General features: G+C 41.7%; 1 protein-coding gene across 1 annotated transcript in view; it reads right to left on the bottom strand.

Moving 5' to 3' along the window:
- The window catches only part of plcl1 (phospholipase C like 1), a 109853-nt gene extending 91216 nt beyond the window's left edge, over positions 1-18637 (bottom strand). The window contains exon 1 of the mRNA XM_086144826.1: positions 17874-18637. Within this exon, the coding sequence (XP_086000952.1) occupies positions 17874-18053 (180 nt within the window). The 5' untranslated portion in view covers positions 18054-18637. The remainder of the gene's footprint in view (positions 1-17873) is intronic.
- Between the last annotated feature and the right edge of the window lie 320 nt (positions 18638-18957).

Genomic DNA, 18957 nt, shown 5'->3' with positions numbered 1-18957 from the left:
AACATGTATATTGGGTGGCATGTAATCTTATTGATTGAATAGGATAGAATTGAATTGAAGATTTCTTTAGTACATGTATGTAAATCCCCAACAGAGTGACATCATTAACCGCTTGCGAGTAATTCCTGTCTGCATTTAAACCATCAATGGCGAACCATGAACAGTAGGCAACCACTAAACAGCGCCTGGGGAGCAGTTAGAGACTGAGTGTCTTGCTCAACAACACCTCGACAGGCTAGGAGGAGTTGGGAATCAAATCAGGAATGTTCAGTTCCAAAGATGACCGCTAGGGTCACCATCATTTTTCTGTACATTGTCTTTGACCTTTGCTAATTTGACACTCTCCTCCAGCCTCCTCTTTCCAAGAATTACTGGCCATTTGCACATTTCTACATAAAGACATAGAGAGAGATAAGATCAAATCTTAATTATCAGATCAAGTCTGAATTTTTTTTTGTCCCTCCTCATGTGTTATGCAGATTTTCATACTTTCATCCGACCATCACACAATAGTTCAGACATCACTCGAGGAGTAAGTTCTGCTCAGATGATGGTTTGAGAACAAGCTGCAAGAACTCCCAAACTAGTGAGAGTGAAGACTTGTATCAAAAGTGAGATAGATCAACCTACAGTGACCTGGCAACTGCTAACTGTTTAGGTTATTCTCCTTTTTTCTATATTACGCCTTGTAATCTAACACTATCAGGACCACCAGATTGGTCAAACAGAATACCATGCTGAGGTCTTCTAAAGGGATTTTTTTATACTGTATATTCAACTTCCTTCTTGAGCTGCCACCTGATTGTGGTGGAGGGGTTTGCACATCCCAGTAATGCTAGGAGCTATGTTGTCAGGGGGTTTATACCCCTAAAAGGGTCACCCAAGACAAACAGATCCCAGGTGAGGAACCAGACAAAGCATGGCTCAGAAGAACCCCTATGATGAGGAAAGCTATTGGACCCAGTTGGTGAACCCCAAGTAATAAGGGATGTCGTCAAACTGAAGAAGGAGTCATATCGGGCCTTTCTGGCCTGTGGCACTCCAGAGGCAGCTGACAGGTACTGGCAGGCTAAGCAGCATGTGGCTTCGATGGTTGCCAAGTAAAAATTTGAGTGTGGGAGGAGTTCGGGGAGACCTTGGAGAACAACTTCTGGTGGGCAGCTCCGAGATTCTGGTCCGCCAACCGGCGGCTCAGCAGGGGGAAGCAGTGCTCCGTCAATACTGTCTACAGTGGGAGCGAGGCGCTGCTAACCTAAGCCTGAAACGCTGTAGATCGGTGGAAGGAATACCTCAGACACCTCTTCAATCCCGTCAAAATACCTTCCAATGAAGAAGCAGAGCCAGGGGACTCTGGAGCGGCTGAGGTTACTGAAGCAGCCAAAAAGCCCTTCAGTAGCAGGGCCCCAGGGTTGGATTAGATCAACCCCGGCTTCCTCAAAGCTCTGGATGTTGTAGTGCTGTCCTCGCTGACAAGCCTCTGCAGCATTGTGTGGACGTCGGGGAAGAGTGCTGCTGCATTCACAGACCGGGCTGGTTATCTCCACTTTTTCAAAAGGGGGGAATCGCCTACCAGTTTTCATCCTGGTTGTGGAACAGTGGACCAGCTCTATACCCTCAGCGGGGTCCTGAAGGGGCAATGGCTTTTGCCCAACCAACTTTTTTGGTTTGGTTAGATATTGTGAATAAGGGAAGTTTTGACATGTTGCTACAAAACATTAAAACATGAATTTTACTACACATCTGGACTTCCAGCCAAAACTCATCCAACAGAAAAGACTAGACTTGGTTGACTAAGATAATCAGATTCAAATCAATACATTTGTTACTTCACTGAATTTTATTTAACCCTTTTAGCAATTGGTCATGACAGTTAGGTGGTGTTTACGGGGTGGGGGGTAGATCAAACCAGCAAACGTCACGTTAAAATGGCATCTGTTACATCACAGCTCTGGATTTGTCTGTGTGTGTGTGTGTGTGTGTGTGTGTGTGTGTGTGTGTGTGTGTGTGTGTGTGTGTGTGTGTGTGTGTGTGTGTGATGCCTTCAGCCTGAAGCTTAAAACAGAAAAAACAAACTGACATGCAGTCTCTAGAGTTTTTCCCAGATATGTCCATCCTAAGGTTAACACCATGCACTACTAATCACACACACACACACACACACACACACACACACACACACACACACACACACACGCACGCACGCACGCACACGCACAAACACTGCAAATTGCATTTGGCAGGATGACACCCTCTCTTGCTCTCTCCTTTGTTGTCAAAGACCCAACCCACCTCTTCCCCCCTGTTTATACATTTTCAACAGAAACATCAGATTTTTTTCCTCTCCATCTCTGCATTGATTCGGACACAGAGATGCCATTTAAGTAGTTTGAACAAAAAATAACAGCGATGACAACGGACGGACAGACAGACAGACAGACAGACAGACAGACAGACAGATAGACAGATAGACAGACAGATAGATAGATAGATAGATAGATAGATAGATAGATAGATATAGATAGATATAGATAGATAGATAGATAGATAGATAGATAGATAGATAGATAGATAGATAGATAGATAGATAGATAGATAGATAGATAGATAGATAGATGTGAGTATGCAGAGAGTCAGAGAGGGTTTTAACAGGAAGTGATTTGTGGATATAAACAGCTTGCTGTCTCTCCCCCTGCCCTTGCTCCGGTCATCTTGGCAGCCACTCAGCTTTAAACCAGTTTGTGTTTTCAGTCATTCACGTCTAAAATCCTCTTTGTGCGTCGGTGTTTTAATTCCACCACTGGAATCATTGCAATGTGGAGTGAAGGTCACTTTTTAAATCCCGGTTAATTCGCATTAACTTCCTAATAACAGACATGAACACCCGCGCATATATTAAGTCATATCCTTCTCGCCCTTGCATTTTCATTTTTTTCAAACACCTTTCAAGGAAAGGGAAATAAAAAGTCTTTCAGGATCATATGATTCGCTACATGATCACATTTGTATTTGGTATATGTGTTTCTCTTAGTGAACAGAAAATGTCAAAAAAGGAATTTTTCAGTGATAAGCATACCCAGCCTCACAGCAAGAAGGTTCCTGGTTCTCTGCAAGTTCTCCTTCTTTCCCCCAGTCCAAAAGCATGTAAAAGGAGATAGTGGGTATTTGGCCCTGTGATTGACAGGTGACTGCTCCAAGTTAAACCCCTATCTCTAGCCCACAGTCTGCAGGGATTGGCTCCAATCCCTCACTCATTCATTTTATAATACATGATGTAATACAATATATACAATATATATTGTTTATTCAGCAGTCAGGGTCTTGGGGGGGAAGGGGGGGGCTAGAGCCTATCCCAGCTGTCATTGGGGGTGAGTCCGGGCTCACCCTGGATTGCCCGTCAATGACTGGGCCACATAAAGTATTGAGACATACAACCATTCACTCATTCACCATTCTGGGCAATTTAGAATCTTCAAATGACCAACTGCATGTTATTGGAAGAACCTGAAGCAAACCCATGCAGATACAAGGAAAACATGCAAACTCTACAAAGAAAGGCCCCCTGTTGGAATCCAACGAGGGGCCTTCTTGCTGTGAAGTGACAGCCACTGTGCTACTCCATCTTCAAACCATACATACTGTATTTTGTTGCAAAAACTTTGTGGTGGCCTATTGAATTAATTTTCCTTATTTTAGTCTGTCTCCATGCTGAAAAGCTGCAGCCGAGATAATTTTGTATCACAGCATTAGAAGCCGATACAAACCATAACAAATAAATAACCATAACATAATAAAAGGCCCCTGTGCTCCACCACTCTTTTTAAACTTTCATTTTTTTATAGCCGCAATCTTAAAGATCTCCATTTTGTTCACTTTGGTGCCTGCAACGGCGCTAAAAATTGCAGCTGCGTTTTTTGACTTCCTTTCCCACAGATTGCATCAGCCACTTTGCAGAATGCGGTCATCATTCTTCATCTCCTCAGTCACAGTAACTATTTACTCACAATATTAGTGGAGACAGAAAGAAAAGGGGTTGAATAGTGAGCTTGCTGCTTCATCTCTCTTGAATAGCCTCAAACTTCATCGCCCTTTCTAACCAAATCTTCTTCTTGTGGCAACTAGACTTAATTTTCTTCCCTTCAATGAAGAAAAATGAACTCCAGTTGCCACGAGAAGAAGGTTATGACAAAAATTAACCTGGATGAGTAAGAACTTCCACAGACTTAACTGCCTGTTCTTTGCCATTATATGCAACTTGTACCGGACTTGCACCTTACAATTTTCCAGTCGCAGATTTCAAACTGCGAAGTCAAAAGGAAATCTTAAGAGTATGTTACTTCACAGCACAGTCCTGTCATCTCGGGTGTAAAGTGTAAGCTGATGGTCTAAACTCTAAGCGCAGTTGGAACTCAGTCTTTTCCTAGTCTATCTGTTTACAATGATATCAAATATGTTGGATAATAGTGAAAGGCTAAGCATTATGTCACTTTAAAGACTGAATCAACGACTAATAGATGAGAGCAGTACTGGCAAAAGAGACAGTATTTGTTAGCGGTACGGGCGAAGGACGACCCGATCAGTATGGAGCATCCTGAAAGAGGAGCAGATGGTGGAGCTGTGGGCAGAACAGCCCGGCTTCTACGATGTCAAAACTCCAACATATCACGGGTAAATGGTGAAGGAAAAGCAATAGTCATAATAATAAAAATAATAACAATACATTTTATTTAAAGGGCCTTATACATGTTAGAGTTCAATTAATTCTTATCGATTTTTTTTATTTTACCCCTCCATTACATTTCCATCCATCCCTCCATCTTCTGCCGCTTATCATGCACTCAGGGTCGCGGGGGATGTTGGAACCTATCCCCACTGTCATCGGGCGAAAAGCGGGTGTACACCCTGGACTGGTCCCCAGTCGATCACAGGGCCACATACAAAGACAGAAACCCATTCACCCACTCACTCATTCGAGATAGTTTTTTTTCCAATTAACCTGCTGCATGTTTTTGGACTGTGGGAGGAAACCGGAGAACCAGGAGGAAACCCACAAGGGAGACATGGGGAAAACATGCAAACTCCACACAGAGAGGTCTCCTTGTCAGAATCGTGCTGTGAGGTCGAATCTCTAACCACTGCGCCACCATGCCACCCTTTACCTTTATTTCATATATTTAATTTAATTTTTGATTTTTTAATTCGATATTTTTTAATTTGATAGATGTTCATCTGCTCTAGGTTCCAATGCCACCCCTTGTGCCCTCCAATCGTTCCTCGGTGACATCATTTTTATTTATTCTGATTCTTGGACTGAAATAGCGGAGGCTTCGCAAAGAACTGCGTAATAATGCATGGAGGCAAAAAATTGCTGAAATAACCTAGTTGTAGATTTCCACAAGTCCTTTCAAAATCTTTGAAAAGTATTTGGATAAGGGACTTTCTGAGTCTTTTCAACATCTTCAGTCCTGAGCTTTCCACTCCAAACCAGGCATGTGTGAAGACATCTTTCAGACTATCCTTAAGGTCTTAAAAGCCTTATTTTACTCATCTTATTCATTCATTCATTATCTATACCATCCATCCTATACTCAGGGTGGGTGGGATGCTGGAGCAAATCACAGCTGTCAATGGATGAGAGGCAGGGTTTACCCTGGACTGGTCACCAGTCCATCACAGGCCTACATTTCATACAACCATTCAATCACTCACACTCACACGTCAGGGCAATTACGGGTATGCACAAAAAGGTGTGTCTGTACCAAGGGAGGAACCTGGAGAAGAAGCAAAGCAGACATTGGGAGAACATACAAACTCCGCACAGGAAGGCCATCTGCTGGAATTGAACCAGGGACCTTCTTGCTTTGGGGTAGAAGCACAAACCTCTGATAAACCATACTGATAAATTGATAAATCATATTCCTCCCCCTAAAATATGATTTCAGACACTCTGAGAATGTTGTGCATTAATTCCATTTGAGATCCTACTCTGTCTTCATAGCATGTTCATTATACATTTTGTTCATAAATCAAAATATAAAAAACAGTTGTTTTTTTTATGAAGACTGTTTCTTCTAGTATTCAAATAATTTTTTATCAAACTTGCTGCCTGTAAATCAAGTTTCAGACTCAAGTCTGTCGTGCATTCTTTGATCGCGATACTTTGACCTATTTTTTCTCAATGGTGTATTCTTTAAAAATGTTGAAAATCAATCAAGATACAGAATCTGCAGTTCTGCTTTTGTTGTTTGTTTTGTTTATTTATCCGATTTAAAAAACCACCTTTGGTAATCAAAGCATTTGAAAAAAATGCACCATAGGCAATCAAAGCTAATTTATTCGCTATATATGTCATCCCTTTGTTATGTTTCACATTAATACTAGGTTATTACCATTTATAAATGTTTTTTCTGCTCTGATTAACCACACACTATACACACCTACTGCTCTGAAGGTGAGTTGCTGGCAGTTATATAGTGGTTAAAATCATATTGTTGCATGTTGAAACGCACACACACATGCACACACACACACACACACATAGCTTAAATATATAAATACTATATATATAGTATATATATGTGTGTGTGTGTGTGTGTGTGTGTGTGTGTGTGTGTGTTAAATATATAAGCTTAAATATATAAATACTATATACATAGTATATATATATGTGTGTGTGTGTGTGTGTACCGTATAAATGTTTATATCAAGGACAGGTTGACATACTAAGCCTGTAATGATTGAATACATCCAGTTCCAGAGTCTACAGAATTTGAATTTAGAAAGTTCAACAAAGTGTGTTTAATATTTCTGAAGAAAGTGATTTGAAAAAGGTCCAGACCTGCATCAATATTTACAGTAAAATGTTTTGAACTTAAATTGAATAAAACCATTTGTATTGTGAATTTTTGTTAAATCCTGTGTTGGGCAACTGGAATCCATTTTTTTTTCTCAAGTCGAGTTGTCAAGACAAGATTTAACAATGAACAGCCGTGACCATGATGATTGAGAACCTTCATAAATATGTATTGTATTGTATAAATTGTATAAATTGTATTATGCATAGCTCATTCAGGTAAATCATATTTCATAAACAAAATTTTAAGGGTAGCACCTTAGCACAGCAATTGGTCCCTCCACCTCACAGTAAGGAGGTACCTGATTTGATTGGGGGGGGGTTCTGTTTGGGGATGCATGTTCTCCCTATACCTGCAGGACTCTCTAGCTTTCTCCCTCAGTCCAAAATCATGCATAGGGTTTTTTTTTTAAATTCCCAGACATGTTGTGAATGAATGAGTGGATGGTTATTTGTCTCTATATGTATGTCGTCCTGAGATTGACTGGCAACTGTACCCCAACTTTCAGCTGATGACAGCTGGGAAAGGCTCCAGTACCCCAGCGACCCTGAGTGCATGATCAGTGGTATAGATAAGGGATGAACAAATGAACGAATGAGTAAATGAATGAACTTGATTTGAAAGTTACAAAATGGTTATGCCTTTGCTTGATCTCACTTTATAGAAGGTTCAGGGTTGAGCATAGGCATTTTCGTTTGCTGCTGTTGACACTGGAAGAAGCATCATTATGTAAATCAGTGTCATGACAATGAAGGCAGCATGTGTGCATTTGTGTGTGTGTGGAGGGGGGGGTACGTGCGTGCGTGCGTGCGTGCATGCGTGCATGCGTGCATGCATGCATGCGTGTGCGTGTGTGTGCCCGTAGATCTGCTTTGTCTCAAACTCCTGACCAGCAGCTGCGATGAGGTGATGCTCATTGCCAGAGGGATGAGGCACCAGTAACAGAATGATACTGGGAGACAGTGGGCCCTCAGTGGACCATAATTACTTTGCATGCGGGCGTACACGTGTACACGCACGCACACCCACACTCACACACAAACAGAATATCACAGGGGGTTACATTCTAATTACTATTGACAAATTTCCAGCAGTTAAATGTTGAGGAAAAAAGTCAGTCTACTTGTGATATTGGAGGGTTCAATATATGGCCTTAGAACAGATATACCCCATCCGAGGGGTGGTGACAGACAGTTAGATTGAATAGTGGATATGTATTCTCATCAGTCATGAACAAAAGGTAATGGTAACTGTCTACAGAGATGGCTGAACTCAGTAAGAGGCAGAACTATCTTTACAGAGGAACAAAAGAAAAAGGGAATGACATTAAGTTTAGGAAACTGATGATCAGCAGGGTATAGGAGAAAGGGGAGATCAACATTTAGCTAGAGTTGCCCAAGACATGTCATGGCAAATATCCTTTCAGAGAAAATGTGTATGGTTGTGACTTTTCTTTTTCATCAGTCATTGTTCAGTTTTTGACACTGCAGGAGGGGATCTGATTATCAGAGCGAAGAGAACAGAGGCTGAACAATTATATCAAGGAAAAAGACAAAGTGTGATAAAAGAATGGAGAGAAAACTAGCTTAGATGGAGGAAGAAAAGGCCAAGCACCAATAATAGGATGGAAATAGAAATAGGCTATGAAGTCTTAGAAGGCTTTATGGGAAATTCCATAATTTTTCATTACAAAATTTGACTTGGGTTTATTTGTTATTCTCAGGTACGAAAACTTGCAGGTGCATTTAAGGAGAGAGCAGTGTGGCACTTCAAGCCACTGGATAAGTCTGTAAGTCTGTTTACCCATCCAGGTCTTCGATTATAAGCGAAAGGTCTGAAACACTTTTGTTTGACTGTGTGTTTCACACAATTCCCACTCAAAGTTGGTAAAATGTATGAGATTACATGCTGCTATTAAAATTCCTAAGATATCAGGCAGAGTTATCTCTCTGCGCTTCTTTAGGTTTCTTTTTCCTTTTGTTTTTGTTTTTTTCATCTCATCTTTAGAAAGTAACTATCAAATAAATAATAATAATAAAAATAAAATAATAAATAACAAATTTATAACTTCATCTGTCCTTCAATAACATCATTAACTAGATTGATATCTTGATTTGATTCATATTTCACCCTGACATTTACTCACTTCATTAAAATCAGTATCAAATGGATGTTAATATAACCATGTAATATAGAAAATTTTGATTACCTTGTCGACGAGATGGAAGCCATTGGTCAATGTAACTTACAAATTTGGTAATGAAATAAGTGTAAAACGTGAGCGCGGTGTGAAAAGAACCCGTTTAGTACTGATTAAAAGTCCAAGGGAAAGATCTGTGATTGGGGCAGCCCTGACAGCTACTGTTCGCTTCTCCACACCCTCCAAACTGTATTTAAATCTTCATCCCCAAATCAAAAGTCCACCAGTCCATTAATGACACTATTCTATTTTAATAAAGACCATGGGCTTAAACTCTTGTTAGATGCCAGAAAACTGAGATTTTACCAAATACATAGTGACTGTTAAATACATAGTGTCTGTTATTACACTGAAGGGTAAAACATCATGGCACACTGACATGACGAAATGTTCATCAAGTTTTGCTTTTTTTCCCAGACAGCCTTATTTTCTTCAGTCTTGTGCCATACAGATGCCAACATACTGACCCTTTACAAATAAATGAAAGGGCTGTGTTTTTTCAGCAAAAAACTTATGTCACAGAATTATGCCTCCAAAATGCCAAATGCCTCACACAAAAGATTTAGAAAAATTATGGATTGGAAAAAAATATACATAAAATCCAGAATAAACACTTTGAAATTGTTTCTTGAAAACTTGCTGTGATGCCAAACCCACTCTGGAGTAGTGAGACAAGCTGGTGTGCACCCGTGAGGAAACAGCAGGAGAGGCTGTGTCCTTCAGGGCTAACAGCAAGCACTCAGGCAGCACAGACCTGTCAGGAAACATCCAAGCATGCCTTCCCCTGAGCCTCATCCTGGAATACCCGGGTATGTAGCGCTCAAGGTGTGAGGACATAAATCTCTTATCATCATCAGAACAAAAAAAAAAGCACCATCTTGTAAATACTTTTGGTATGAAAACATGCTCTAAAGATACGGTGTTAATGAATTTCAGTCAGAAAATGTCAGGTTTCCATGATAATTATATGAGCTAATTGCTAAGGGGGAAACTGATAAAGCATGCCAAGTCCAATGAGCTCAACTTGATGCAAATGAACATCTCTTTAACTCTTTTCGTGCAAACACACTTTAGCTGACGAACGATCCTTGGGCTTGACAAACCATTGATTGTCCCAAGAAAGTGTTTGTATCCACTTCGGCATCACTCAATGATTTGTAGATCATCCAAGGCTTAAATGTACTATTCTGGACTAGAGGTGACCATTGGATGAGAGGGCGGTGTCCTTTTATCCTTATTCACTTGCCATGGTATAGTCTCAAAAAAAAAACCTAGCCTGACCCTAGACCCAGTGGTTCTGCTTTCAGATTTCAAGTGGGCATCAATGCCTGTCATTGGCCAAACAATGTTGTGGACTGATTTGAGCAACCTAAAACCATAGACAGTGTAGTGAGGCTTGAGGTATCAGAGACCGAACCCACAATGGCTCAGCTGTAAGATCAAGCACATGACTGAGACTCTGAAAAGTATCATCAGTGGACATTGATTGACTAATTTTCCATCTACGTCACCTACTCTACCTGAATGCAGAGGCCCGTTGGGCTTGGAAATATTCTTGACAGACACTGGTTGAGAGGCGGGTTAAACCCAGATAGGTCAATCACAGGCCAACATATATAAAGACATACAGCCATTTACTCTCGTTCACACCAAATAACTGAAAAACTTCTATTTATGCATGTTTTTGGGCTAGGGAGGGAACATGGAAAGACATGCAAACACAAGATGGCCCAAGCCAGAATCAAGGCAAGAGTGCTAACCACCGGTAACAAATGACATGTAACAATAAATGCAAAAAGCTTCTTTGCAGCAAACAGAAGTACATCTTTTCCAGTAAACTGTGAAAATAAATTGCTTTGGCCTTTCAAACCATTTCAGCACCAGTTGCTATCTGGTGTTTACAAAAATGCCTGGGGTGTTCCTGTTGCTATTGGCCAGCCCTGATATCACACAAGGCCTGATGGAATGGTATTAACTGGTTGTGAATGGACCATCATTTGCATTAATGTCTGATATCAGAATTGAAGGAGAAGGTGTCCAGATGGGTCTGCAGAGCAAAAACATTTGAATTCATTAGACTTGTCTAATTGCCAACCATGAATATAAGCGACTAAGTAGAGAGATATGAAATCAACACTCAAGAGCCTCAGTTATCGACTGCGGCTGGTGGGAGGCTGTTGTTTTTGATTCAATCAGAGGTGGGAAATTGCAGGAGGTATACATTTATGTATATCATGTACTTGTTAGCAACTAACAAGAAAACATGCTTCACATTTTCTGGGACATAAATTTATTGTTTGTAATAGTGTTTACGTGTCAGCGTGCATCAGGAAGCGGCCAGTCTGATATATCAGTGATCAATTTTGGACCCATGCTGATTGACAATACTAATGAACAGATTAAATCACCTCGGTCTCCATGCACAGCCTCACTTTAGTCTCCATGATGGAGAACATAATTGAGCACACATTCATTATCTACACCGCTTATTTGCCACGTTTAGGCGGGACAAACAATCTTTCACACACATTCTGGATTCTTTTGTGAAATAATAAGGCAATACTCCTATAAATGGAATAAGAATAATGGCTGTACTATCCGTATTGTGCTACATACTGTTAAGTGCTGGAATTTACTATTTACTTCACTATCCATTGACACAGACCAGCAGTGTACAGGGTTGTGTATGCTATCTGAAGACTGTGCAGCTTTCCCTCTTTGTGTGTTTATTGCCATTGTTAGTGAGATTATATCATTTATAAATCTATTATACCACTGCTTAATTTGATTTCCGCAGCTAATACTGTTTTTGCAGCTCTTGCAGTGTCCTAAGTTTTTTATTTATCATAGGTCATTTGTATTTAATTGAATTAAGTTCCATCCTCTTTTCTGGTCAGTTCAAATCAAGGCTACACGGCAAGGGCAACACAAGAACAGTGATTCAGCTTTCATTAAGTGCATCACGCCCCAACTGGTGCGGGTCAAATCTCACTGACTCACAACCCAAAAGCTAAAAACTAAATATCACTTGCTACATTCTGTTGTAAATCAGACAACAGCCCAGGCAGAACCCCTGTGGAACATCATGAGGGAGTGATTAATGTTCAAAACCAGTGATTGAGAACATCCATGAATTCTGACATATTTACTCAATCAATAAATGAAGTGACAAATAGGGTCTAGTCAACAGTCATACATCTGTTTGGCATCACTGATATCACCTCCTGCTTCTGATTTAAATCAGAATTATCAGAATCAGAAAATTTTACTGATTCCTATGTGAAAAATTACTGTTGCAGCGGCTCCTTCTCACAAGGTACAGATAAGAAATATAATTATCCATGTGAAAAGAAGCAAATAAAACTCAATATAAAATAAAGCATATAAAGAATATACAATGTACATACAAGTATCTTTATAGGTATATGTGTATAATTGTATTATAGAATTATTACATTATATATGCATATACATACATATATGTGTGTATAACTGACAATGAGTCCAGCAACTGACTCAGAGTGTCTGACACTCAAAGTGAGGAGTTATACAGTTTGATAGACACAGGCAGGAATGAGTTTCTATGGTGCTCAGTGGTGCATCATTGTGCATATTCATATGAATGTGTAGCAAGAGCGCGAAAGTCAAACCACGAAGTAGCAAGGGTGTATATATATATATATATATATATATATATATATATATATATATGTGTGTGTGTGTGTGTGTATATACACATATATATATATATGTGTGTATATACACACACACACACACACACACACACACACACACACATATATATATATACATACATATATATACACACACACACACACACATATATATATATATATATATATATACACCCTTTCTACTTCGTGGTTTGACTTTCGGGCCCTTGCTACTTTGCGGATCTAAGAAGAAAAAAAAACTATAAAAAATACTGTAAAATTAAACTACAATTCATTCATTCAGATCTCCTTTGCTTACACACATTCTTGGAGGAGATGGCTTCTCATGACTCCTGGTGACATCAGTGGCATAATACACTGCCATTCGAATCCGTTGACAGATGAGGATCTCAACGAGATGATGAAGTCTACCAGTGAGGAAGAGGAATAGAAGCGACAAGAAGAGGAAGAAATCGCAGAGACCGGTCTCACATTCGAACAACTTGCAGCTATGACAAACGCCGCAAAAGCCTGGCAAAATATATCACAAGATTGGGACGAGGATATGGTTCAGTCGGCCCACCTTTGTATCTTGATCCATGGGCCCATGGCAGTTTATAAAACCATTTTCGAGGTTGCATACTCATATGCACAGGTTTGTAAAGGGTTGAGAGAGGTCCGTTGAGGGTTAATATATCTGTAAATACCATCAAAATAATCAAGTCTATTTTACGGAAATTCACTTTTCACAGGCGGTCTCCCATGTAACTTCCACAAAAAGTGAGAGTTCACTGTATACATACATCAAATCGAGTCAAACCAGGGACTTTCTTGCTACACAGAGAAAACTCGACCTTTTCCAAGATTCTTGTGATAGCTGCTGAAGAATTAATGAACATGTTCAGATTTTTACTGCTATTAAAATGGCAACATCTTTTAATGACCCAGTCTATTTCCTGGATAGAGATATGCTTCTTATTCTCATTCTTGCTTTCTTAGCAACAAGTTAAATGTCACAGTGCAAACTGGTCAAACCATCAGTTCAGAGTCCTCAGTTTGTTACCTGTAGCCATCCAGAGATTGTCCAGCTTGTGTGTGTGTGTACACAATCGTGCTTGGGGCAGTGGTTATCATGAAAACCTACATCAAACTGAGACAGCAGAAGATAACGGCGAAACATTCAGATTGTTAGCTATTTTTCGGTTAATCCTTTGGATATTTCCAATTCTGAGCTACTCCAAAGACTGAACTTTCTGTTTCTGCTTCAGGTCGACATTAAAAGGAAATGTCCAAGCCTTCATTCACGGTGACATGTGGGGCAACAACTTCCAGCCACATTGCCACCCATAAATAGGGAGCAACTTGATACTGATTTAGAATATTACAGAAACAAGTTGACCATGACGCATCCTACGCTGCACGTTAAAGTGCAGGGAGGTTGTTTGGATTAGACATCCACAAGCGGCAAAAAAAAAAAAACCTTTGTTTCCCAAAATAACCAGCCAGATCGTCCTCAGCTCTTGGTATTTTGACAAGTGAGGTGAGAGGAACGTTCGCAACACACAAATGATTATCTTCAGCTGCAGGATAACCTGTTGTTTCCAGTGATAAGAGAACAAGAGGGATATGATAACATGATGAACAAGATGCCTTGAAATACACTGGTGCAGATGAATGCACCATTTAGTTTAAACAGCCTCTAGTTGGCCTCTAATGGTGGAACTGGAACAACCTGATATGGAAAGGAGTGATGACCATAAACGAGAACATGACAGTACAAAAGGGAATTAGACCATTTTAACAACATTATAGTTGGGGGGGGGGTCATCAGTTATGTTGTAACAGGTTTTACCTTCATGGAAAAAAAAGTAGCCGTGTATTGCTATGATCCCTGGTGCTGCTCCCATGGTATTTCCATTAATTTCACTAACCGTCCATTACCTACATGCAGCATCTTGAACTGAACATGTAATTTGTTGGAGTTTAGTGCTGATGTGAAGAACAAGGTTGGCTTAATTGCATGCATATGCGGATGCATGTATGCATGTTTTGATGGGGGTTGTATAAACATGGGTGCTTTTGTGTGTGTGTGTGTGTGTGTGTGTGTGTGTGTGTGTGTGTGTGTGTGTGTGTGTGTGTGCTGTGGAAAAGTGACATGGTATGTGTAGGCTTTTCAGACACATGTGAGCATTTGTTTTTGTAGTAATGGGAAACCTGCCGAGGTCTTTGCCTCCATTTCAACTGATCCCTTCAGTAGATTCCCCTTAAAGGGCACCCTCAAATATTTTACACATAGACATCCACACACAGGTGATGCCCATGGCTCTGTGTTATAACTGCACCGTAGCATTTCTTGGTTAAAATACAAATTCCAATTTCAATTTCAAATATTGTATTTTAATATTTTCTTAATCAATTGTTGGAATTGTATTTGTTTGTTATTTTAAACACTATTCAAGTTTGTCTAAGAACTGTCTGAGATCAGCCAATTATATGGGATAACCATGCTAAATCAATGATATGCACCTTTAAAGTGAGTTTGTGTGTGTGTGTTCTCAAGCTCCATCTCAAAATATCACCTCATTCCAACATGTGTGTATAGAAAGGTGAGGCACCTGCCTGAGACGGTTCCCACTTTGGTTGGGCAGTACTGATTTTCTGATACATCTCATTCAACACAGAGCACTTTAAAATGAAGCCCTGCTTGTCACAGCTGACCGTTCCTGTCACTGACATCAGTCCTCTCAACTGCCCATCCTTTCATCACTCCTCCCCCCCGGCCGCATTCAACGGACACTCTGTTCATCCAGATCCGCCAGATGCATGTAAGTAAGCCTTGCGGTCTCCTACGCTGGGAGCAGCTGACATTGGCGTCAGCCGATGATTTGAGCCGAGAAGCTCGTACACATCCGCTGGAGATAAACCACCCGACCATCTACCTGTTGGACCAATTAAGAGTCGCATGTAACAACCCTTCGGCTGATCTGAACCAGGCTCTATGTCCTCTCTCACCCTGCACCTTCCTGACCTGCAACCTGAGCACAGGTGAGGTTGGAACGCATGATGTCACCCTGACATCCGTTCTGTCAGTGGGTGATGGGTCCAACCACAAGATCACACACTGATGAAGTTCATTTATATTGAGTGTGCCTGTATGAGGGAAAGACTGATAGGGAGAGAGAATCTAAAAAAGTATGATAAAAATCCAACGTCAGATTGGAGACTTCAGTGGCCTCCTAAGCAGGTTCATCCCAGGAGATATACCTCATACCTGTAACTTAACTGTCTATTTAAATCAGGCATGGGCAAACTACTGCCTGTGGGCTATATACAACCCATTGGACTTTTTAATCCGTTCTACCGAACTTGAAATTTAATTTTAATATTTTACCTTCTCCCTGAAACACCTGCACCACCCAATAGATGGCGCCCTCCTCGGCCACATTCAATTTTGTTGGACAGTGGCCTATTATTGTCTACGCCTCTTTTTCACTTTGCCTTTTGAACCCTTCTGTAAAAGTGAGTGGATCATGGAAAAGAAACAAACTGTCTGTGAGTGCCCAGTGTTTGGTAAGGAGAGGACAAAAAAATCACTAAAGTCCAATCAATGGCTGTATGTCGGAAATGTCAATAAACATACAATTTTTCAAAGAACATAATATCAGCCATCACTTTGCCACAAAGCATGCTAACTATGCTTGTTAGCAGTCAAAACACAAGAACTGTCGGCCACGGCTCAGACATTGACAGCTAATTTACAGAGAGCAAAATTCTTCTCACTGACAAACCACGATTCAAAAGTCAAATAATAATTTAACCAGTGGGGTATGGACCCAAATGCAAGACTCCACACAACAGAGAAAGACCTCAATGACTTAACTGAGGCTCTGGCAGCAGGTGAACAGTTTGTTATGGCGGAACACAGATGAAGCAGAGCAATTGAAGACAGGCAGCGTCGGTACCAGGAAGACGCACAAGAGAGCGCTGAGGCTCCTGAAGCCTTGCGAAAGAGAATGGAGGCAGACAGCGTCAGTTCAAAGAGGTCTCCCTTGGACAAAAAGGCAAACTGTCCAATGGGAAGGGGAAAAGGACAACCTGGTAACCAGTGGGGCTTCAAGCGAAGCTTTTAAGTCCACACTGATCATCTTCCATGGGCAGCAGCTATCCAGGCGGACCAGCTGATGCAGTGGGACCACGAGAAAAAGCAATGAGAAGTGTGACAACCATAGCAAGTTTGTTGCTACAATTCAAAGTACGCTTCTATACCTCAGGAGGATGGCACATGAGATACTGACGATGCTTGGCTCTACATATGTGAGGAGACAGTCAACGTCATGAACACCAGCAAAGCCTGTCACAGATCCATCCTGAGAATTGCCACAGCAAAACTGACCCCAGACTTTGATGCACTGGCAAAAAAAAGGGAGATCAACAACATTGTTCCCCCTGAACCTGAATGTGAGTTTCTTAACTATGTTAACTGTGGAAAACAATGCTTTGCGAAAAGACGAACTCCTTTCATGTAATGGCTTTACATGTAATTCAATTCCATCTAAGTTATTTCTATTACTTCACACAAATAATATCTGTTCCTGGCCCAGCCCCTCAGTCAAATTTTAGAACCCATTGTGGCCCGCAAGTCAAAAAAAATGCCCTACCATGAGTTGAACTGTCTGCATCCAACCTGCAGCTGTACTTTGTGAGTTGCAAACTCAAAGCTGCACTCAATTTTATCATGCAAAACTTGCCAACACTGTTTACATTTCTAATGCTGTTTACATTTCTATGTACTGTTCCCATTTCCCTGCATGGTTGCTGCCGGTTACAACACAGTGTAGATTGTTCTCAATTCTTTTCTTGATGCACTGCAGGTGGCGTGAAGTAAGAATTTCATTGTACAGGGAAACAAGTTTCCAAAATCGTGCACATGACAGTTAAGACTTTGAATCTTTGAGTGAGAAGATAATCCCGGGGCAGAATGCGGCGGGGCAACCTCGGAACCCAGTCAGAGGTGAAAAGGTTGTCTGAAGTTGTGCACAAGTGACATGGAGGGAAAGAACTGGAGTCTCCTCCAAAAGTTTGGCACATCAACACATATGACCGTGTGTTTAGGGAAGGGGGGGCAATAACGGCTAATCAAAAGGTCACCTTTATTATGCTGCTCCGGCGAGGCGCGGCTTTCACCGTCTCCAGAAGGATGGTGTCGGCGTCCTGGCCGATACCGGGGAGGATGACGCCGCTCCGTCGGCCGCGGGGCGCCCTGGGCGGGACGCACTCCGGAGTGCCGTCGCCGCACAGTTCGTCTCCGAATCCGTCGCGCTCGGACATGTCGCTGCGAGGTTGAGGCTGGATGAAGGCTGGATGGTAAATATCTATCTACTCAGGGTGTCGGTGGGTGCAAAGTTCTTCCCCCGGATGTTCCGGTGACAGAAGAAAGAGCGGCGGGAACGGCGGCTCCGATGTGCTCCCGGGAGGCGCGCAACAAGTCCTCACACTTGGCGATCCCGGCGGCAATGACCGTGCTGCAGGCGCCCAGCGTGCGTCCACGGACAGCCGTGCATGACGCGGGGGGGGTGACGCCGGAGGATCGAGGGTCGCGGACGAACTAGACTGTTCTCGTCGGTGTCAAAGTGCGGGGAAGACAACTTGCGCCGATCCTATTTTGGCGTCGGATGAGCTGGAAAGCCGCGGGTGTGACGCGGCAGCGCGCAACGCCGGCATCGGACGCACCGACCAAGACCGCCTCGGTTCAACAGAGAGCGACTGACAGCCGCGACTTTACGCGAAGACTAAGGTAGACGGCCGACAGCCGCGCCGCCGCTCCTCCCTCCGGCCCCCGCCAGCCCGGCCCCGCCCTGCAGCTGTGACGGACGCGCCGGGCGACCAATGTGCGCGTCCGTACTGAAGTTTGGAGACGATCGAAGCCCCTGATTTGGCAAGGGCTTCTGGATTCTTTTTCGCTTCTCCACTGGAGGAGTGATAGTTGTACTGTCTCGGTGGAGAAGCAGGATCCGACCTTTCAGACCCTAGGCACTGTTCTTTTTCTGAATGCCAACATGCAAATACGGTCCCTTGGGTACTGTTTTTTTCTTTTTGCACATTAAAATTCAAATTTGTAATTTTTTTTTTAGCTTGTGTTGTTTAACTGTACTGTATTTTGTATTCATATGTAATCTTTATACTTGTAGCATAATGTATTGTAGCCTTAAATATATGAAATGCTTGATGTCTT

This window comes from Fistularia commersonii, chromosome 4, assembly GCF_037954325.1.
Source record: "Fistularia commersonii isolate RoL2024-O1a breed Wild chromosome 4, RoL_Fcom_v1.0, whole genome shotgun sequence".
NCBI classification, from domain to species: Eukaryota; Metazoa; Chordata; class Actinopteri; order Syngnathiformes; family Fistulariidae; genus Fistularia; species Fistularia commersonii.
This window is presented reverse-complemented; position numbering and strand designations above follow the sequence as displayed.